At 48.8% G+C, this 21,920-nt stretch overlaps 1 protein-coding gene across 4 annotated transcripts in view; it reads left to right on the top strand.

Annotated features, from left to right (window-relative positions):
• Positions 1-21,449, top strand: part of LOC100513961 (carboxypeptidase A5) — a 67,588-nt gene extending 46,139 nt beyond the window's left edge. The window contains exons 2-12 of one of the 4 annotated variants that reach the window (XM_021078824.2): positions 424-634; positions 1,814-1,895; positions 2,885-3,019; positions 12,069-12,167; positions 13,337-13,438; positions 14,635-14,736; positions 15,094-15,204; positions 15,633-15,723; positions 20,170-20,369; positions 20,605-20,689; positions 21,131-21,449. In XM_021078824.2, the coding sequence (XP_020934483.1) occupies positions 519-634; positions 1,814-1,895; positions 2,885-3,019; positions 12,069-12,167; positions 13,337-13,438; positions 14,635-14,736; positions 15,094-15,204; positions 15,633-15,723; positions 20,170-20,369; positions 20,605-20,689; positions 21,131-21,318 (1,311 nt within the window). In that variant the 5' untranslated portion in view covers positions 424-518 and the 3' untranslated portion in view covers positions 21,319-21,449. Of the gene's footprint in view, positions 1-423; positions 635-1,813; positions 1,896-2,884; positions 3,020-5,797; positions 5,923-10,146; positions 10,341-12,068; positions 12,168-13,336; positions 13,439-14,634; positions 14,737-15,093; positions 15,205-15,632; positions 15,724-20,169; positions 20,370-20,604; positions 20,690-21,130 lie in introns of those variants that run through there. The other 3 variants (XM_085005444.1, XM_085005443.1, XM_085005442.1) reach the window with 3 other exon arrangements.
• The last annotated feature ends 471 nt before the right edge of the window (positions 21,450-21,920 follow it).

The following is a 21,920-nucleotide window of genomic DNA, read 5'->3' as shown; positions in this document are numbered from 1 at the left end:
CTGGTCAGTTGCTCCAGATCTTTTAGACAGGAAGTGAGCACCCAGCTCTCTGTGTCTAAACCTGGCCTTTTTTCAGTGGCATCCACTCCCTTATGTGTCAGGAGGATATCTGTGAGTGGATGGGGAGGGAGAAGAAGAGCAAAAGAAAAGATCAGGAGGAGGGAGGAAAGGAGTGGCTTCCTTGGGCCTCTGGCTTCTCTCTTCTTTCCCCGATGCTGGAGGATTTGATGTTCACGAGAGGCTGGCCCAGCAAAGCCCCAGGGAGGAAAACAGCTGAGGGCCTTGTCTTCCCCTTCTCCTCTCTCCCTCCCAGGAGAGGACTTGGCCAGAAGTGGGGAGGGGTGCCCCAGCTCTCCAAGGCCCAGTGTGTGCTGGGAGTCACACGCAGGGTCTCCCTGGAGAGAGCCTAATGCACGTTCTCAGGCCGGGCCTGCCGGCCTTTAGGTGCTGTGCTGTCCTGAGACCTGGCCATGCCTGTAGGGGAGGAAAACGCCTGAAGCGCACCTGGAGGAAGAATCATGCCAGGTTCCCCCAGAGGAGGTGCGGGCCACGGGCTGTCCCCAGTGGACAGGCGAATGCTCCTGGTCTGCAGCTTTGTCCTAGCAGCAGCTTTGGGCCAGATGAATTTCACAGGGTGAGTGGCTGCTCCAGAGTTGGAGGGAGGCTTGCTGGGAGCCAGGTGACCGGGTGATCCAGTGGGGAGGTGGCTGTCCTCTGGGACCTGATCAAGGTGGAGAGATTCAGGATTTCTTTTCCCATCCTGAACCCATTTCTAACTCTGCCATCTCCCACTTTCATGTGCAAGGGCATGACACACAGCGGTATTATTATCCCTCCCTAAAACTGGAGTTCCTAGTCTGGGGTCCACGGGTAAGCTTTCAGGGCTCCATAAATCTCCTGAAATTATATGTAAATTTTTTATGTACTTAGTTTTTTTCTGGAGAAAGTGTTCATAACTTTCCTTCAATTCTTAGGAATGTTATCCTGTTACCCACCCCCCCAAAGACCCCTAATGTATGGGTGTGGTATTATCCTCCATTGAGTAACAATAAGCATGAGTAGTATACATCAGGCCCTCTATGGACATGATTTCTTAGCTTCCCAAAGATCCCTCAAGATACTACTCCATAGTATCTGCGTGGTAGAGAAGAGGAGACACAAGCTTAGAGATGGGGTTCATCGTCCAGGGTATCAGAGTCGGTCAGGGAGGGAGCCATCAGCATCCCAGGCTCAGACCTGGCTCAGATGCAGAGGTCACACTGGTCAGTTGTGCCACCTCCCACCCCCTCTAGCAGGACTGGCAGGAGCTCAGCTTCCCCCTGTAAGGTAGGATGGACTAATCTCTTCCCTGTCCTCTAGCTCTTGGGAGAAAGCAGGAGAGGGCACAGGGTTGGGGCAGACTTGGCCTTGGGCCCTTGTATAAAGAGCATGTGGGGCCACCATGATGCTGCTGGCTCCCGGTATGTCTTCCTTTATCTCCATCATTCCTTTTGTTCTCCCTCCCTCCTCCATCCCCACATTCCTTTCCCATCATTGCCCCCTCTCTTGGCACTGGGTTCTTCAGCAGCACTGACAGGCTCTGCTTAGTCCCCTGGGTGGTCTGTCCTTGGGACTGGAGAGACCGTTGTCCCCAGGCTGAAGGACTTTCATGCTTCCCAGAGTTACAGGTCCTTCTGCTGAGGAGTCCTCTAGCCTCCAGCCACCCGGCCAGTCCCCACTGTCTGGCCTCTTTTCCACTCTGTCTTCTCCAAGCAGCACAGCCTTCCAGGAACCCCTCTCAGCAGCTCCCTCTGCCCTCCCTGTGTCATTCCAGAGACCAGGTTCTTCGAGTCCTGGCTAAAAATGAAAAGGAGCTTTCACTTCTCAGGGATCTGGAGGGCCTGAAGCCCCAGAAGGTAAGGACCCCTCAGGGTTTGGGGACATATCCACCCTTCCCTCACAGTGGCCTGCACCTTTGGCTCCTTGTCCTGCTCCCCCCACCCCAAACCTGCCCTCTGGATGTCTCTGCCAAAGATCTCACTCTGTGGGAAAATCAAGTGTGGTTCCCCTTTAGGCAAGGCTGGTAACACTCGCCCTGGAGGTTGGGTGGCCCTCCTTGGCTCTCCCCTCTGTCCCAACATGGGGGCTTGCTCTTAAAATGGCTGGAATTTTAAGGAGGTACATGTATCTCTGGGTGGGATGCCATACAGCACAGTGGGCTGGACTCAATCTGTTTCCCAATTGAAATGGCTTAGCTTGGCAAACCTGTGTTTTATTTGGGTTCGTCCCTGTCAGCCTGCGCATTGGTTTCTGAGAACATTTGTCCTTTGCAAGTATTCCACAGTGGAAAATGTTTTCTTCAGCTATTGTAATAGAAGGGTTTTGTTTAAGGGCTGTTGAAACAACCAAGTGTTTCAGGACATGGCTCCAAGTTCCCGTTCCTGTTTGTGCGAGTGCCGCACTCAGCTAGGACTCAGAAAGCTTTATAGTGATTCTCTCCAGTTTTCGAGCTGAAAAATTCAGGTGGCAGGGGATGGGGATCCAGGTCAGGCCTCTCCTGTTCTTTGGGGTTGGGGAGGGAATGTTTCCCTCTTCTCACCAGGGTTCTTGTTCATGTTAATGTCCCAGATGATGAGCTGTCTCACCTTTAGAAACTGTTTTGGGCTCTTTGGATCCAGGTGAAGTTACATTGTGTGAGGATGGGAGACAAAGGTGCTTGATGTTAGAGAAGGCATCTCAGTGACTTGGTAATTTTGTTTGTCCCTGTCTTTATGCTGGGCCTTAGGGGTTTCATTTTGGAAGTGGGGCCCCTTTTAAAAACTGTATAGGAGAAGATCATGGGGCTCTCCAGGGTGTCCCCAGGACTGTGCGATAAACCTGCCCATTGTTCTTTCCTTTGATCAAGGTGGACTTCTGGCGTGGCCCAGCCAGGCCCAGTCTCCCTGTAGATATGCGGGTTCCTTTCTCTGAATTGAGAGACATCAAAGCTTACCTGGAGTCTCATGGCCTTGCTTACAGCATCATGATAAAAGACATCCAGGTGAGGTCCTGCCCCATTGCTGTGCCTGGGGTCTCACCTTCCATATCCCTTTCTGGTTTGGGTCTGACATGGAGGAAAAATACTCAGAGTTAAAATGGACATTTTCTTTCTGGAGTTAAACCTAACATTTTTGTGAACCTGGAAGGAATGAAACCTCATACTTCTCGAAGAAAATTTAAATCTAAGGCAGAGTTCATAACTCATAATGTGGTTGTGGCAAGGTGGCTTGTGGAGTCCGCTTTGTTTTGTTTTTGTTTTTGTTTTTTTTTGGCCGCACCTGCGGCACGTAGGCATTCCTGGGCCAGGAATCAAACCCGCGCCATAGCTGTGATCTGAGCTGCTGCAGTGACAATGCTGGATCCTTAACATGCTGCACCACAAGGGAACTCCTTTCTCTCTTTTTTAATTAAAAAAATTGAAAAGAAATTTTTATACAATTTTAAAGATTACTTTCCAATTGCAATTATTACAAAATATTGGCTATATTCCCCATGTTATACAATACATTTTTGAGCCTATCTTCCACCCAGTAGTTTGTGCCTCCCACTCTCCTACCTCTGTTTTGCTCCTCCTCCCCACTGATAACTACTAGTTTGTTCTCTATATCTGTCCGTCTGCTCCTTTTTTGTTGCGTTCACTCATTCACTGCATTTTTTAGATTACTCGTGGAGTCCTCTAATGGAGGGATTTGCAGTTCATGGCAAAGGAGGCGACAGGAGAGAAGGGAGAGAGGAGGAAATAACTCCAGTCTTTCCTAGGCACCATGGGGAGGGAGGCAGCTCTTCTGGATAGCTCCCTTTGCTTTCCCAGCTGCTCCCTCCTGTCTCTGATGTGTCTCAGACTTCCTTCATTCCAGAGAAGCAGAAATGAGAGAAGCAGAGTGAGAGCCCTGCTGTGGTTTGCCTCCCGCCACCTCCACCACAGGCCCTCAGTTCTGGGTGCCTCTCCCAGAGGAACGGCTCTGTGAGAAGCCACTGCAGGCCAGCCCTGGGTCTGGTGAAGGGAGATTTCATCCCTGGCACCCATTCTCCCCACCCTTGCTTGTGGCTGCATCTTACAGCATCTTTTCTGAATATCATGAAATTCCATTTTAAAGATATCCCAAGGAGCCTCTGTCCTAAAATGATTCTTTTGAGCATCACTGGGTTGAATCTCTCTGGCTGCACCCCTCTGCAGATGCTGTCGTGTACCTGTAGATTTGTATCCACGCAGATTCCTGCCCAGCTGCAGTGCACTGCAGCTAAAGTCTTGTAAGGGCTCTGAGTGTGGGAACACACAGTCCCTGGAGCGCACACACTTGATGCTGCGTGCCAGGAAATAAATGCATTAGGTGTGTTCCTTCCCATTGAAGAGCAGGCTGGGGCACTAAGGTCCATTCAAAGGTCTTTCTTCCTCCTCAGCCAAATATGTTTCCCGATCAACATGTGGGGGTAGGCTCTTTCTCTAATGAAATCCCCCACAACAAAAGTGGGGAAACTTTCGCAGGCAAGAGAGGCTACCACATCGAAAGAAATAGTGCTCAATTCTCATTTTTCACCTGAGCCTGCATTTTTTTTTTTTTTTTTTTTGTAACTTAGGCCTTCACCCACGGCATATGGAGGTTCCCAGGCTAGGGGTCACATTGGTGCTGCAGCTGCTGGCCTATGCCACAGCCACAGCAACGCCCTATGCCTGCATTTCGAAGTTGGCATTTCTCTGCTCCTGCCCTGCCCTGGAGATCCTGCAGCACTTGGAAAACAATTATGAAGAGGTCTCTAACATTTTTCTGTTGATTTCTTCTTATTAGGAATGGCCCAGAGGCACCTGTGAGCTTCCCCCTTCACTGGCTCCTCTGGACCTGTCCTTTCCTGCCATTCTCAGCCCTGGATTCCATCAAGGGTGGAGTGGGGGAAGGGAAGGGGCTTTTCACTCCCTCACAGTAAGATGCCCTGGCCTCTGGGCCCTGACTTAGTCAGGCACTATTTTCACCAACAGCTCACTCTGTCTGCAATGCATCAAACTTTGTCATATTTGAGATCACATTTTGGCTTCGAAGGAGCTGGGGCTGGGAGGAGGCTGCTGGTTGAGTTGCTGTGTGGCGACGATGGGGGAAGGTATCTGGGAGGAGGGAAGCTCAGAGGCACTAATAGGAAGGAAGGGCTTTGCACCACTCAGGTTCTTGGCCTCCAGCCTCATGTTTTAGTTGTTGACATACATGCCTGATTGCTCCCTGTCTCCTGCATCTTCTCGCCCCAGTATTTGGCATGGCGTCTCCTGCCCTATGGGCCCTCAGCAACTTGTGCTGAATGAGTTGCTCTGTTGGCAGGTTCAGGAAGAGCACTGGGGGAGAGATGGGACTGATATCTTGGTCTCTGTCTCCGGAGGCTGCCCTATGCCCCTCAAGGTGCAAGATCATTTGCCTTAGTTCTCTTTATATCCCAGTGCCTCCCACAGGACCTGCCACTTAAATGGGCCTTATTAGTAAATATTATTGACTTAATGGATGTGAGAAGGAAAGGAAAAAGGAGGTGTGTTTGCTTGTTAGTATCAGGCTAAGAGAAAGTGTGAAAAACCTTGGTGTCAGCTTTCACTTTGGCCAGAGACACTGGAGATTTTTGAGGAAGGGAAGTGCTCCCTACCCCAACCCCCATCTTGTGATCAGAGGGATGCTTGAGATAGAAGAGGTGGGTACCCACGGATACAGAGATACCTACTGTGTGCTGGGTATTGGGCAAGGCAGTGGAAATGGATGAACAATCTAGTCTCTGTATCCGCGGGGAGCTGGAGTGCTGTGGGGGTGGGGAGCGGAGGGGAGTAAATCAGTGATTACAATGGAGTGGATGATGTGCTGATGGAGTGGAGCAGGTTGCTATGGGAGCGAGTACAAGAGGCACCGCACGTCGCTCTGAGGCTCTGAGAAGGCGGTAATTACGGTGTGGCTGAAGAGCAGGAGGAGGGGTGGGGAGGGGAGGGGGCCCATGATTGGCGATGAGGCCGGACCAGAGCACAAAGGGCATCCTCCGCTGGGTGAAAAGGTCGAGATTTTATCCTGAAAACCGTGGGGGAGCCATCGGAGGGCTCTGACATGATCGGATTTGCATTTCAGAAAAATCCCTCTGACAGTGACAGTGTTGACAATGTTGAGTTGGGGACAGGCGCGGGGAGAGACTGACAGGCAGGAGGGTGGTGAGGAAATTGCAGTGGGCCAGGGAAGAAATTATCTGATTCCGAGTGAGCTCTATTTGCATTTAATTTTTCTTCACCTCCTCATTCTTTTCAGCCCTTTGGTTTTTTTTTTTTTTTTCCCTGGGATGAGTCACCATGGAAAAGCTTCACTTGAGCAATCAGCTCTGTGGATTTTAATGGCTTTTTTCTGATTACAAAATTAATAAATATTCATGGTAGATAATTTGGAAAATAGGGGAAAGCACAAAGGAGAAAACAAAAATCACCCATGCTCCGAGCACACTCTAGAGCAAAATATAATTTAGTGTAAATACTGCTTCGCCAATTTTCCCCTCTCTCCTGGATCATTTCCATTAGCATACAAATATAGAGTTATTTCTCTCATCTTAAAAAAAAAAAAAATCCTCTCTTGATCCCTTCCCCCTACCTCCCCCTATCCCCCAATTTCTCTTCTCCGTAGAGCTAAACGCATAGGAATAGTGGCTGAACTTGCTGTTTCTGTCCTTTCCCTCTGACCGACTGTCCACCCCCTGCTTCCCCACAGCTGCCCTCAACAGTGTCGCACAGCTCCCAGGTCCAGCTCAGTGGTCAGCTCTGAGCGCTCTTCGCTCTTTCTCTCCTCTCTGGCACATGGCTCTTCTTTTGGCTTCCAGGACACTGCACTCTTCTGGCTTGTCCCACTTTACCAGCTGCACGTTTGCCTATTTTCATGTTTCCCAGCTGCCTTTCTACCTCTCCTTTATCCCCTCATCTAGGATCATGGCATTGAATACCTTCAACCTCCTGAATTCTCCCACATTTATAGCTCCAAGTCAGACTCAATATATCCACCCTGAACTCCAGACTCATGTAGCTGACCATGTACCACCATCTGCGTGGCATTTCCACCTGGGTGTCTAATAGGCATCTCAGACTTGCCAGGTCCAAACTGAGCTCCCCTGGCCTGCTCCTCCACAGCCTTTGCCAACTTGGGAAATGACAACACCCTCCTCTGGTCACTCAGACAGGAAACCTGGAGTTGTCCTTGCCTTCTTACATCCCACAGACAATCCCTCAGCAAATCCTATCAGTTCTCCCTTCAAAATATATCATACCATATCCTATGCTACTACCACAGGCCAATACCCCATCAGCCCTCACCTGGATTATTCTAGTAGTTTCCTAACTGTTCTCCCTGATTTCATCCTTGCCTCCTTATTGCCTAGTCTCAAAACAGCAGCCAGAGGTGTCTTTTTAAAAATATGCAAGTCTCAGAGTTCCCATCATGGCTCAGCGGAAACAAATCTGACTAGCATCCATGAAGATACAGGTTTGATCCCTGGCCTTGCTCAGTGGGTTAAGGATCAGGTGTTGCCATGAGCTGTGGTGTAGGTCACAGACATGGCTCAGATACCCTGTTGCTGTGGCTGTGGCATAGGCTGGCAGCTGCAGCTCCAGTTTGACCCCTAGCCTGGGAACCTCCATATGCCATGGATGCAGCCCTAAAAAGACAAAAAAAAAAAAAAAGAAAAAAAAAAAAAGGCAAGTCTTATTATGCACTACTCTGCTTAAAATCTTCAGTGACTTCCCATCTCATTTAGAGTAATAGCCAAAGTTCTTGTAATGGCTATAAGGCTCTGTATGATCCATGCCCTGCCCTGCATCACTCACCATTCTCCCCTTGCTCAGTCTCCTCCAGGCACTGGAGGATGCCTCCAAAATCCAACTTGCCTGACCCATTCTTGACTAGGTTCATGCCTCAGGGCCTTTGCACTTGCTGGTCCTTTATAGCTGGAATGCTGCTTCTGCAGATATCTGTATGGTTTATTCCCTCACTGCTTTCAAAACTTTTCACCCTATTTTAAGTTGTACCTTTCTTCTCTCACACTCCCCCTCATCCCCCTCCCCACTTTTCTCCTTGGCACCTTCTGCCTTCTGATATCCCCAGTGATTTACTTCTTTGTCTTGTTTATTCTCTGTCTTCCCTACCAGACTGTGTGCTCTATGAGGGCAGGCAATTTTGTTTCTTTGGCTGCTGTATTTTTTGCGCCCAGTGTATGCTTTACAAACTCTGGTGTGCCGAATAGAAGAGATTAAAACGTGGGAGTGCTGTTGGGTTGCCTGGGGGTGAGTGGCAGCTCTAATGGGGAGAAGAGGATAGGAGTAGGTGGGGAAAGGCAGGAACAATTGTGGGTCAGGCCCTGAGGGAGAGGCAGAGGCCAGCTGCACAGGGGTAGGTGTGGGGAGACAGGGACAGAAGAAGGACTGGTTCCTCTATTGGTCCCAGGAAGGGGCAGGGGCTGTCTGACTTACCCAAGTGACTGCTAATGGGGGCAGTCTGCTGTCCAAGTCCCGCAGACACCATTTCCCTCTGGAGGAATCCAGATTTCCTGGTCATGCCTTGTAATGCTTATTCCACCACAGAGTCCTGGACTCACCCCAAGAGTTACTATTGTTGTCCTATCATTGTCATCATCATTGCAGGTGGCATTTACTACGTGCTAGGCAATGTTCTAAGCATTTTACATAGATTAACCCTTCCAGTCCTCACAAGAATAAAGTATGTGCAAAAGTACATGAGAACCTGATCCCTATTTTATGAAATCACAGAGAAATTCATAATTTGGTAAACTGAGGCACAGAGAACCTTGTCATTTGCCCAAGGTAGTGATAACATCAAGATTTGATCTGAGACAGCCTGGCTCCAGGCCCTGGACTCTTTACTCTTGTGCCATCTCCCTCCTCAGCGTGTGTGGAGGTTATTTATGTGATCTTTTCACTTTGCCTTTGGGGCAGTGAAGCCCGGGTTCCGTCTTGAGTTCTGAGGAGTCCCTTCAAACAACTCCAGATCTGGACTCCCCACCACCCCAAAACAGGCATGGACCTTAATTGCCCCCAGCCGTGCCCTTGCTACTATAAACAGGAGGCCTGGAAGAGGAGGCCAGGGACTCATGAGGAGAGCTGGCTGCTGTCGTCACAGAGTGGCAATGAGAACCCTTCTCCTGCTCCCCACCCACTGTTTCCCTGAGCTGCGTCTACTTTTCTGTGGTTGGAGCAAGCTGTGAATGCAGAGTCCCTTCCAGCATCAACTACACCTTTGGGGACCTTGGTCTCCTGCCTCCTCCATCCTGGAGTGCTGTTCTTTGCTTAATGTCCCCATCCTTCCTTACCTCCATCATAAATTAATTTACCCCAAAGTATTACTTTCTCTGTCAGGTTGTGGCTTCCAGGGAGGCAAATGGCTTACTTCTCAGTCTTTTTTTTTTTTTTTTTTTTTTTTTTTTTCCTGAGAAGCCTGACAGGACTGTAATTAGGCATTCCTGAGCCTGTGGCAAGACCGCGTTTTTAGTTCTCCCATCCCCTTCCCTTAGTCCTGTGAAGGGAGCAAACATCTGCCTATTTTTCAGGCCAGGGCAGATTAGTGTTCCTGGAATCGGGGCCCAGCTGTGAGGGCTGAGCATTCCCAATTTGTTGTCGGTGTTGTATCCATTCACAAGGCTGTGAGGGTGTTTGGAAGGTTCTTTGCAGTTTGGTGCCGACTTCCCATTTGCCTCCAAGCTATTGTGTGGAACAAAGGACAGGCTTATGGGAACTCTTCTTGTGGGTGTCCTTAGGCTGTGTGAAAAGAACTGGTCCTTTGGTCCTGTCTTCCCATTTTTTCCTCCTGTCCTCCACCTTCACCCAGCACTTCTATCCCTAGGAAGTTAGATTTATGGACTCTTAACCTTCATGGCAGGTGGGGCCATGTGGGCACCAGACTGGCCATGACTACAGGTACACTAGCCCAACCTGCTCTCTCCTCTGCAGCTGCTTGCCACAGCTGATGGTGCCTGGCCCACAGTGATGGGCATGCTTTAGTCATGGAGAGCTGTTTAGATTTCCATTGATTTCCTGGAAAGAAGACAAATTCCCTTTGTTGGAGTTTCAGGGTGGTGCTTGTGCCAATGAGGATCAGAGCTCCTCCAGCCATCTCTAACTAAACCAGCAATCCCAGCTTTGCCCAAGTGGGAATGTCCTCACCCTAGCCAGTTCAACTAGAAAACATTGCAATTACAATTGCCTAGTGTGTGGTTGGTGCTCAAAAAGAAAACCAAAATGAGCTTCAAACATCCATTTCCACTTCCATTTAAAAATCTGTGAACTTGAGGGTTGTGAGCAAGCTGACAGGGGCCATAAGGTAAGATTGACACCTGGTAGTGGCCTTGGCTACAGCAGGTGGGAGGTGGGGAGGGGCTCTCTTCCAACCCTGGAACCAAAAACTCCATGGCTGCTACTTTATTTTAGCCATTGGGGCATTTTGTCTTTGTTTTACTATTATTTATTCACTTAGAAGATTTTACTTGTGAAAATAGTATGATCACATTGCCAAAAGGTGAGAGTAAAGGAAAAATCGCTGAAAATTGTAATATTTCTATCCTAAGAGGTATGTTAACATCTTGGTGTATTTTTTGGCTTTTTAGTGTCTTGTTTTCTTATGCTTGGGGTATTACTTTTTCATTATTTTAAAATACTTTTTAATTATAAGAATAGTATGATGGACTTTTTACCTGTCGTTAATGTTTTATACATGTGCTTGCTCTTTCTGTTTATACACACACACATAAGCATATAGTTATGTTTATCTTTGTGTGTCACATACACATAAACATGTAGTTATGTATATTTGTGTGTGGTGTGTGTGTATGTGTGTGTGTGAGAGAGAGAGAGAGAGATAGAGATTCTGATTAGATTTTAGTTTTGATAGCTAGCTAGCCTTAAGGAACCCAGCACTAGAGACTAAGATATCCATATTTTAAATCTCTCCTCTACCCCTTGTTAGCTTTTCTATTAAGTCCCTTTACCTATCTAATCTGCTTTATCTCTAAAACATGAATAGTTAATTCTTGCCATGTCATCGAGTCATCTGACCAGATCAACTGAGATGATGAGGATAGAGATGCTTGGTGAACTCAAAGACTCTGGCCTGAAACAGGGCATCATCAGGATTTATTTGTGACCCAGAGCTGCAAACCAGGGTGACTTTGGGTTGAAGGTTTCTGCTTTCCCAGCATGGACAGTGCTGAGTCCTGGGGTACCGCAGCCCCGGGTGCCAATGTAAGGGTGTGAGCTGGGGGTAAAGGGCACCTGCCCACCCCACTGAGTCCCAAGCTGGGGCAAATGCCCCAGAATGGTGTGGGGGGTCAGTTCAGCCCAGGCACTATACTGCCTTCTCTGTGGGAGGACCACCTGAGGATTGAGTGCCAACTTGAAATTGCCATCCAAGGAAGGGCATTGCTTTGGCTCACCTGTACTTGTGTTTAGGAGGCAATTAAAATGAGAGTGAAAGACATTAATCATAAAGATTTGGATTGGCTTTCTGAATGGCTTAGATACCAATTGTATGGGCTACTTCCTGGGGTAGAGTGAATGCTGTGGGTCAGGGGAGCCTTCTTCTCCCCCAAGTTCAAGCTGTACATAGTTCAGCTTGAACTTGGGCTCAACAGAGTGTTTACAGAGGGCAAAAGCAATGTTGGCGATAACCCATGAGCATCTTTTCCGAAACACTTTTCCGAAACACTTTTATTATGTTTTGTCCTATTGAGATGGGCAAGGCGAGTCCCACTTTTCAAGCTGGGAAATACCAAGGTCAGGGTTTCAATAGCAAGTTAGTGGCAGTGACAGACTTGGAACAAAGTTCTATGGACTCCTTGCTCTGTGAACATTTGGAAAATGGTGGTATGAATGCCATCTTGCCAAGCAGAAGATCACCCAGCAACCTGGCATCTTCCTGTTGCACAGCTTACACTCATGGTGGCTCATTCTCCTGTGTTGATGCTATCTTTGTGCAGCAAGCTGAGGCAGGACTCAGAAGAGGAATGCCTGGCCCAGCCTCCCCTTTCTTCCAATATGTGCTCCTGCCTCCTAGGTGCTGCTGGATGAGGAGAGAGAGGCCATGGCAAAATCCCGCCGGCTGGAGCGCAGTGCCAGTAGCTTCAGTTACTCCTCTTACCACACCTTGGAGGAGGTAGGTCAGGCTCTAGACTGTTTTCCTTTTGAGCCCTCAGGGTCTCCAGACTCAGGACTCTGGGGTCTTCAGAAGACTGTGAGCTGATGCTTGAGGAGTGCAGAGCATACACTGGGGATAGGTCTGTTATGTAGACAGTCAGCTCAAAGAGGTCCAGAAGCCAGGATTCAGGTAGAGGAGACTGTATCTCAACAGTACAGCCTGTAGCAGGTACAGGGCCAGAGTATGGGTCTATTAGGTGGAACACTAAGGCAGGGACCTATCACCAGCCAGAACAGAGCAGGTATAGACACCTTCATATCCAGTACTTTGGCAAGGGATACAAGGGTCTTACTTCTGTACAACCACTCCTGTGTTTAGTGGCCCCCACTGTGGGTATTAGAGCATAGAGGGGCAGGAGCTAGGTGCTTTAGAGAGCCATTTGTAGAGTAAAATAGAGTTGCCTTAAGTTGGAGAAAATTTATGATCACAGAGCCAGCAAGGGCTGGCATGACTGATTGTCACTTGTTTATAAAGAAGGAATATGCAAAGAGAGCATAGTGATGCCCAGTCCAGACAGAAACTACAGGCGCAGGTTCTGTTTCTAGGTAAAGGCTGACTTGATTGATATTGTCCATCTATTATTCTCATCATCACTCTCCCCTTTTCACGAAGCCCATAACAGAGGATCCATTTTCTTTCATAATATTCGTTAATTCAGTTATACGTATTGGAAGAATAAGAGAATGAAGTAATATATTCCATTAGTATTGAGGTCAGAGATAAATAATCCTGCCTTCATGGAGCTTAGAGTCTAAAAGCGGCAACACTGTGGGGTATCTGAGATCTATCAAATGGATTGAAGGTGCCAAGAAAATAGAAGCAAGAGAAACTTCAAACCAGAGAGTCTTGGATTCTGACCCTGGGGACTGAGTAGGCTCAGCACATGCTGCTCTTCCAGGAAAAGGCTTAGTTCTGCACAGAGGTGAAAAGCCTTGGAATCCAGGCTGACCACAGCTGCTGCCTTAGGCTTGGAGAAAGTCTTTGATTTTTTGCAGTTTTTGTAGATCCTCAAGGGAGGTCGGAAAGTATTGAAGAGGGTGGTATGGGGGAAGGAGACTATTCAGAGAGATCCTGTGGTTGCCCCCTTCCTGTTTAACTGGCCATCTAAGAAACTTTATTCCTTTCAGATATATACCTGGATTGACAGTTTTGTAACTGAGCATTCAAATATTGTCTCAAAAATTCAGATTGGCCACAGCTTTGAAAATCGGTCCATTCTTGTTCTGAAGGTAAGAGCTGGCGGTGTTGACCATTAGACTGCCCAGTGAGTGCCTCTGGCATAAAGATTGAGCTCATGTGGGGTGGGGTTGTGGCTGCGTGGAAGTTTTAGGGGCAGGGAAGTATGCACTACTGGTCTGTGGTGAGCTACAAGCTTTAGAACAGTGGTGTTCAGGGACCCACCCTTGTAGGTGTGAACAGGTGGCAGTGCAGTGACCTGGCATGTCCTGGGTCGGGAATCTGGTGGGAGGGTTAAGGAGATGAAACTGCAGAGTGGCCGTCATCACCTTGGCCTTGGGATATGAATGTGGGTTAGTCAGCATTCTCCTGTTACCTCGGTTGGTTCATCTATTAAATGGAAAGAGAAACACGCAGAGGCCTCATTTACAAATGACTGAGGTCATCTGGTTCAGGTATCCCCACAGGTATCCCCACAGATAGGCCCGAGTCTATGAGGAGAATTTCCAGCCCTTCACAGGGGCCACTGGAAACAGAGTTTGAGTAAACTTAACTGTAACAGTACCCTTAGCCATGAAGGAGGCAGGATGGCTGAGAGTGTGGAGCCTACTAGAAAATGATTCTTCTGGGCCCTAAAGGGCACTCAGGAGTGTGGACCACTCTGGGCGTTTGACATCCAGCTCTCAGAGAAGACAGGTGCTGCTGCTCTAAACAATGCCCTGGCGGACCCCTCTGAAGGATCAAGTGGTCTCACCTAACTTAGGACTTGACTTCACCTGTGCCTGCTTTGTTTCCCTAGAGGCTGTCCATGTTCTCCCTTTAATATTGTCTAAGACCTTGCTACTCGGTGTGGTCCTTGGACTTGAAGCAGCAGCAGCATTCCTGGGAGTTTGTTAGAAGTGTCTAACCTCAGTCCCCTTCCAGACCTACTGAATCAGAATCTGCATTTTAGTAAGATCCCTGAATGTCCTTTGATGTTTGAAAAGCACTAGTCTAAAATGTTTCCAAACCTGGGACATTCTCTGCTGGTTATATCACTTTGTTCTCCACCAGCGTCACTGTGTTGCCAGGGCCCCCATACATGGCACTTTATGGGCTCGTGCACAGGTTCCTGCACATACAGCCCTCCTCTTAGGAACATAGGCCTGCTCCAGGTAGTGAGGATACATCTGGAGCCTCCGTCCAGGCAGGGACAGCCCTGTAAGCTGTCTTGGTCCAAACTTGTTTGGTGCCTTTTGCTTTTCCCCAGTTCAGCACTGGAGGTTCTCAACGCCCGGCCATCTGGATTGACACTGGAATCCACTCCCGGGAATGGATCACTCATGCCACCGGCATCTGGACTGCCAGGAAGGTCAGCATGGATAATGGGGGCCGGGGCTGGGGCTGGGGCTGGGGGATGCTCAACTATTTAAGGCCACCTCCAGTTGAAAACTTATACTTGGTTTGTCTAATTCAGGCCACTCTCTACCCTCCTGCCCTTTGGAACAGCTGCCATGTGCTCTGGCCTTTTGCAGCCCAGAGCCCCCATTTATCCTCTGCTTTCTAGTATTTTAAAATCCACGCCCTTGGTTCTGCACAAGATGTATCTGATGGCCTGATGCCATTCCTGTGTCCGCCATTGGCTGTACAAATGTCCTGCTCTACCTGGGAGCAGAGCCCAGTAGTACCTCCAACCCTCACCCAGTACCCACTCTGCTCTTTCTTGCAGATTGTCAATAAATACGGCAAAGACCGCATTGTGACAGATGTACTGAACGCCATGGACATCTTCATGGAGATTGTGTCCAACCCTGATGGGTTTGCTTTTACTCATAGCATGGTGAGACCACCTGAGAGGGAGGGGCCCAGGCGTCAGCTCTGGGGGAATGGAGGAAAGGTCACTGTTGTTTTGGGCCGAAGTTCCCTGGGAGCAGGCCCCTCGGGGCTTCTTGCAGAGTCTCACTGAGGCAGGCAGTCTGCTCAGGTACCGAAGCTGCAGCTCTTACCCTCTAACCTCCCTCTTGCTGCCCAGGGAAGGCCACTGTTGGTTGGCTGTGCTCAGGCCTCTTTCTACACCCCAGCTTTAACCATAGAGCATCTGGTCTGCAGCCTTGGCCCAGCCCCATGCCAGCCCTTTCTGCCCTAGAGATTCTTTCCCTTTGCCTCTCCCTCTCCCACCAGACCTCCCCTCCTGGACTAGGATGTCAGGGACTCCTACCCCTGGGAATGGGCCCAGTGAATGAGGTCACCTGCCCGGCACTTTTTCAGAACCGCTTATGGCGAAAGAACAAGTCCAGCAGACCTGGAATCTTCTGCATTGGCGTGGATCTTAACAGGAACTGGAATTCGGGCTTTGGAGGTACCGCAGCCTGATGTGCTTGGGGGCAGGGCTGGAAAGGACTTGGTCCTTGGCACGTATCCCACACAGTCATATTATGTTGACTCATAACTGGGGAGGCTAGGCAGTTAGCTAATGCAAGTGAGTCATGGCCAGGGACAGGCAGGCACATGCCTAGGATTAGCCATGGGATATGAGGAGAGGTTGAATATGTGTATTAAATATGTATGTGCGCTAGTCCTTCATGGGAAACAGGTCCCTGCAAGGGGACTAACTGTGAGGGTCAAATCCTAACTATGACAGAGAAAGGCTTAGAGAGGTCCAAAGTAGTCCTGCTCATTGTTCAAATCCCACAACGTATGTGTGCCCCTTGCCCCAAACCTCGAGCTCTTCCTTAAAGGGAGCATGCTATAAGAAAATACCTCCAAACTTATTCCCTGAGACCCTGTGACCTAAATTTTGTTCTGGGGAGGCCAGAACAAAATTTCAAATGTAGGATAGGCTAGTTCTTATCATCAACATTGACCTGAGCCTGGCTTTTATTTTTGACCCAATTACTTTGTGACCCAGGGCTGTTGGACTGGTGTTTATGTGCAGGGCTGTGTGAAACAAGGGAGGGGTGAACAGCTTCCTCCTGAGTTCCCTTGGTGTTCCTCCTGATTATCTCCTTGCCACTCCAGGAGCATAGGAACTAGATGGGGAGACCGAGGGCTCCAGAAAGCCCTGAGATGAGTATGTGGACCCTGGGAATACAGCAGTTTGATGGGTGGGGTGCTGGGTCTAGCCAAGACAGTCTCCAGAGCAGAGAGTTGTATGGGCACAGCCATGGGCCTCCAGATGTGGCTCCCACACTATACTGGGAGATCAGGGTTTGGCTCTACAAGAGGTGGTGCCATTGTTGTTGAAAAGAACATCTGCAGATGGTGGCCAAACCAACAAGACAGAACATTCGAGATCTGGGTACCCATTGCCTTGAAAATCTGTCTTGAGTCTGTTTTCATTGAAAAATAAGGATAGTTCTGAAGCATCTAGAGTGTGGCTAGCAGCCCACAGTGTGGGGGTTGCCTAAAAGTCTGTTTTTTTAACTGTTTGTGTAAAATTAGGTGTTTTTGCCTTCAAATAACCATACATTGCATCCATGTGGGCCCCTCAGAACTGGCTAAAGTGTGTGCAGTGCCCATGGACACTGAGACAGACTGGCTAGAAGACAAATTACCTCTTAAAGAAAATAACTTTTGTGGGTTTCACCACAGGAAAAAAAAAATTGGTATATACACAATGTAAAAAAAAAATGTGGAAAAAAAGCCCAGAGGGGACAAAAAGCTCCCATAATCCCACTACCCAAAGATTACTGCTTTTAATAATTTACCACGTCCTTCCAGCAATTTCCCCTTGCTACAAATTACATTTTTAGAGAAGGAAAAATAAATAGCTAATGAATCCATTAGCAGGTACTTGTGAAACAGGCAGGCTCAGAGGACTTTGACTATGAACGTCAGAGAGAGGCAGGCAGCTAATTCCCATTTGGTCAGGGGAAGATTAGTTTATTCTGCTTAGCTCAAACCAGAACTAATGGCCTGAAGTGTTTCTCCATATTTGGGCAAAGCCACCTGGTCGTTGGCAGGGGAACCGCTTTCCATGCGTGGGCTGCAAACGCAGACAAAGCTTTCAGCCTCCCCCGCTCTGCTCATCTGTTGCTATTTGTCATTCATCAAGTGTAGCAGGTGCAGAAGCTCCCAGCAGACACAACAAACAAGGCCACTGTTAGCTGGACGCACTCCAGCCTGTGAGGCCGCTTCTTACCCCCTTGTTCCTTCCAGGCACATCCCCCTTCTAACCAGAGTCCATCCCTACCCCCATCCATGAGGACTGGCAAACCAAGAGGGGGTCCACTCCCAGGTGACAGAATTGCCTCTGGGCCTGCCTGTGGCCAGAAATAGCAAGTGTCTTGTTGGTGACTCAGGCAGGAAGATTTTGTTTATAGTTTTATTATTGCCTTAATTTAATTGGAGCATAATGAGTAATTTGTAGACCAGCCCATCCACCCACACAGCCCTCACCTTCACCCTAGTGGGGACCTATTTGCTGCAGTCCTAGAGCAGCATCTGAACTGGCCCATGAGCCAGCCCCCCAGCTCTCCAGCCAGCTCATTGCCCTAGGGATCAAGTGAGGTGCTCTAGCATCCTCGGGGGCTTCTGAAATTGGGGCGATTGCTGGCCTCTGACTGGGCTTCTGTGCAGTCATTTCAGGGATAAGGCGTGAGAGCAGGACTGGGATGGCTCTTTCCAAATGTGTTTGTTCCCAGCCCACAAATCTTGAGCAGCCTAGCCTAGCCCTCCACGACATGGTCCGTAGGAAGGGGAGGAAAACAGAAAAGGAAGAAAGGAGACGGGGAGCAAAGAATCTAGTAGGAGATGGGAACAAATTAAATTTGTAAACAGCTGCTCTAGGCCCTCTCTCCAATTTAGGTCAAGAAGTTTCATTTCAGTTACTTTATTTTTTGTCTCTTCTTGTTTAAGTTTTATTTCTAGTATCTCTTTGCTCAATGCTTCCTGTAAATTATCCATCTTTGCCTCCAGTTTATTTCCAATGTCTTGCATCATCTTTAGCATCAACAGTCTGAAGTCTTTTTCCTGGAGGCTGAGAATCTCCTGATCACTTAGCTGATTTTCTGGGTTTTTTTTTTTTTCTTTCTCCCTCATCTGAGTTATAGTTCTTTGTCTTTTCATTTTTATAGGTTTTTGGTGTGGTGACCTTTTTACAGATAATAGAGTTGTAGCCTCTCTTACTTCTGACTTCTGCCTCCCTTGTGGCTGAAGTTGGTACAGGGGTTTGTTGTAGGCTTCCTGGTGGGAGGGACTGATGCCTGCCCACTGGTAGGTGGAGCTGATTCCTATCCCTCTGGTAGGTGGGTCTTTGTCTCTGGGTGAGATTAGAGGTGGTTGTGTGCCTGGGGGCGGGGCTCTTTAGGCAGCCTGATTGTTGATGGGGGGAGCTGTGATCCCACCAGGATTGTTGTTTGGCCTGGGGCTTCTCAGTGCTGATGGGTGGGGCCTGATTTTCCCAAAATGGCCACCTCCAGAGAAAGGCACACTGCTGAATATTCCCAAGAGCTTTGCTTCCAATGTCCTTCCCCCACAACAAGCCACATTCACCCCTGTTTTCCCAGGAGGTGCTCAAAGAATTACAGTCAGGTTTGACCCAGATTCCTATGGAGACTTTGCTTTGCCCTGAGACCCAGGGCATGTGAAAGTCTGTGTGTGCCTTTTAAGAATGGGGTCTCCGTTTCCCCCAGTCCTGTGGAGCTCCTGCGCACAAACCCCACTGGCCTTCAATGCCAGATGCTCTGGGGCCTCTTTCTCCCAGTGCCAGATCCCCACTGGTGGGAGTTTGATGTGGGGCTCAGAACTCTCACTCCTGTAGGTGAGTCTGTGTGAAACAGTTACTTTCCAGTCTGTGGGGCTTCCCACCCTGGAGGTATGGGGTTGCTTATATCACATAATCACCCCTCCAGCCTCTTGATGTGGCCTCCTCTTTGTCTTCTGGAGTAGGATATCTTTTTTAAGGTTTCCAGTCCATTTAGTTGAAGATTGCGCAGCCTTTGGTTGTAAATTTTGTTGTTTTTAGGAGAGAAGTTGAGCTTCAGTCCTTCTATTCTGCCATATTAATCCCATCTCCCCAAGAATTTTCAAAGACTCTTAGCATCTGTGGTTCCCAGACCAGTCATGGGCAGCTACGCTAATCTGTTATCTCTCTTCCTGGCCCCAAGTTCATGTTGCTTTTGGGGCCATGGCTGTGGTAAAGCTTGAAAAGACACTAAGTCTTAATGCTCAATTGACCCAAGCCTTCCCCATGGCAGTGGAGGGTGGTCAGAGAAGAGTCAGCTCATAGGGATCAGTGATCACAGGGGAAGCCAGGTTGGAGGCCTGGTGGCAACTGCTGACACAGGCCTGCCTTTCTCACAGAACCACAGTAAAGACTTAGCCAAAGGACAAACCAAGGGAGCTCCCTTTAAGGCCATGGATTTGCTGAGTCATGGTATATCTATACTCCTCTGATGTATTAGACTTGGGGATGCAGCAGTAACAAACATCCTTCCAAATCTCAGTGACTTAAAGTAATAAAAGTTTATTTTTCATGCACAGGAAGTCTAATATGGATAGAGCTCCTTGACAGCTCTTTTCCATTGGTGACAGAGGGATCCAGGACTCTTCCTTCATCTAGAGTTTATGCTTCAACCACACAGGCAGAAGAGAGTGTGGAGAAGCCATGCTTGCTCTTAGCCTTAAGCTAGAAGTCACACACCATTACTGCTCACATTCTCATTGGTCAACACTAGTCACAGGACATCCACCAAACTGCAAAGGGGGCAGAAATGTAGAGGAATGCAGATTATTTTGTGAGTACTAAATGTCTTTCCCATGCCTGGGAATTTGAACCATTATGGTGCTTTTATTTTACTTCCAGGAAATGGTTCTAACGACAACCCCTGCTCAGAGACTTATCATGGGCCCTCCCCTCAGTCTGAGCCAGAAGTGGCTGCCGTTGTGAACTTTATCACATCCCACGGGAACATCAAGGCTCTGATCTCCATCCACAGCTACTCTCAGATGCTGATGTATCCTTATGGCCACTCTCTGGAACCTGTTTCAAACCAGGAGGAGTTGGTGAGATTGGCTGCTTAGGGCTTGGGGAGGCATCCAGAAGACTCCCATTGGCCCGATGGTAGGCTGTTCTCACATGTGGTCAAGTTCAAAGCTGGAGGTGCTTGGGCTCCTTTCTCACAGGAACCATCTACACATTCAATTTCCAAGACTCCTAAGTTTCTGCTTCTTAGCTGCTGGTGAGGGTATGTGGGTGTGGGGAGTCCTAGCCTCTCACTCTCTGGATTTAATCTTGCAGTACAATCTTGCCAAGGACGCAGTGCAGGCCCTGTATGAGGTCCATGGGATCAAGTACATTTATGGCAGCATCAGCACCACCCTCTGTGAGTGAGCCTTCCCCTGGCTGCTGCTGCTTTAGGCACCACATCTACCTGGGGTCAAGCAGGTCTAGGCTCTTTGATGACTGGCAGGGCTGTGCCATAGATCTAGCTGGGCTGGGCCAGAGCCGATTTCCACATCTGAATAGAAGGGTGGATTGTGGTACTTTGCAGCGCTAATTAATGCATAGTTCCCAATGCCTGGCTCACTGTGATGTTCCTTGAGGGTAAATATTCTAAGTCTGGTGGTCTCCAGGAGCTTCTTTTTGTTGGGGCAGAGAGACAGCCTGGGTGAGCAGGTTGAAGCCTGGGCCAGGAAGCTTGGTATAGTCTGGGATGGGTTGGGGGTTGGCCCCCAGGGCCCACTGTCCTCTCAGGAAGCCTCTATACCTTGTGGCCACACCCTGTTCTTCCTTGGGGGGCATTTCTTTGCTCTTTCGTATCCAGATGTAGCCAGTGGGGTCACTGTCGACTGGGCTTATGACAGCGGCATCAAGTACTCCTTCAGCTTTGAGCTCCGTGACACTGGGCACTATGGCTTCCTGCTGCCGGCCACACAGATCATCCCCACAGCCCAGGAGACATGGATGGCCATTCGGACCATCATGGAGCACACGCTGAATCACCCCTACTGACGACACTGCCAAGGGTAGAGGGGGAGGGTTTGTTCTCTTACCAAGGCCTGGGGCTCCTCCTGAAACCCAAAGTATGCACCTCCCCTACCCCTGCCTAGCTCCTTAGGAAATAAAAACAAGTTTGAACCGGCTTGGCAGCCTCTGGTGTTGGCTGCCACCCCTTTGGATCAGCATTGAGGAGGGGACAGGAGTCTTAGAAATGTCTCTTTACTCCCTAGATATTCAGGAGGAAGGGGGGGGGAATAGCAGGCCTTCCTTTTTCTCCTCTAACAATGTTCTTGGGGTCCAGAACAGATAATACACCCCCTGGAGCTGCTAATATACACATTGTCCCCTTGGTACTTACATTTTAAGATAACCCTGGAGGGGACAGTGTTTGATCTGAAGGAATGGATCTTCATCGTGGCGTTTCTGGCACCTTGAGCAAGAGGCAGCCTTCTCTGCTTCTTGCTTCATTTCCCATGTTGGGTAGGGGACAGGCACACATTTCAGAGCCCCTCTCCCCCATTAACAAAAGCAAATAGGTTGCTAGTCTGTGACCTGTTCTTCCTGGGCAACTTACAGTCTCCCTTGGTCTCAGGAGCAGATTTGCAGCCAATCAG

This window comes from Sus scrofa, chromosome 18 (genome assembly GCF_054392235.1).
Source record: "Sus scrofa isolate SSC_HxYL_T2T_F1_AM1 chromosome 18, Sscrofa_HxYL_maternal_Yorkshire_Landrace_v2.0, whole genome shotgun sequence".
Classification (NCBI taxonomy): domain Eukaryota; kingdom Metazoa; phylum Chordata; class Mammalia; order Artiodactyla; family Suidae; genus Sus; species Sus scrofa.
This window is presented reverse-complemented; position numbering and strand designations above follow the sequence as displayed.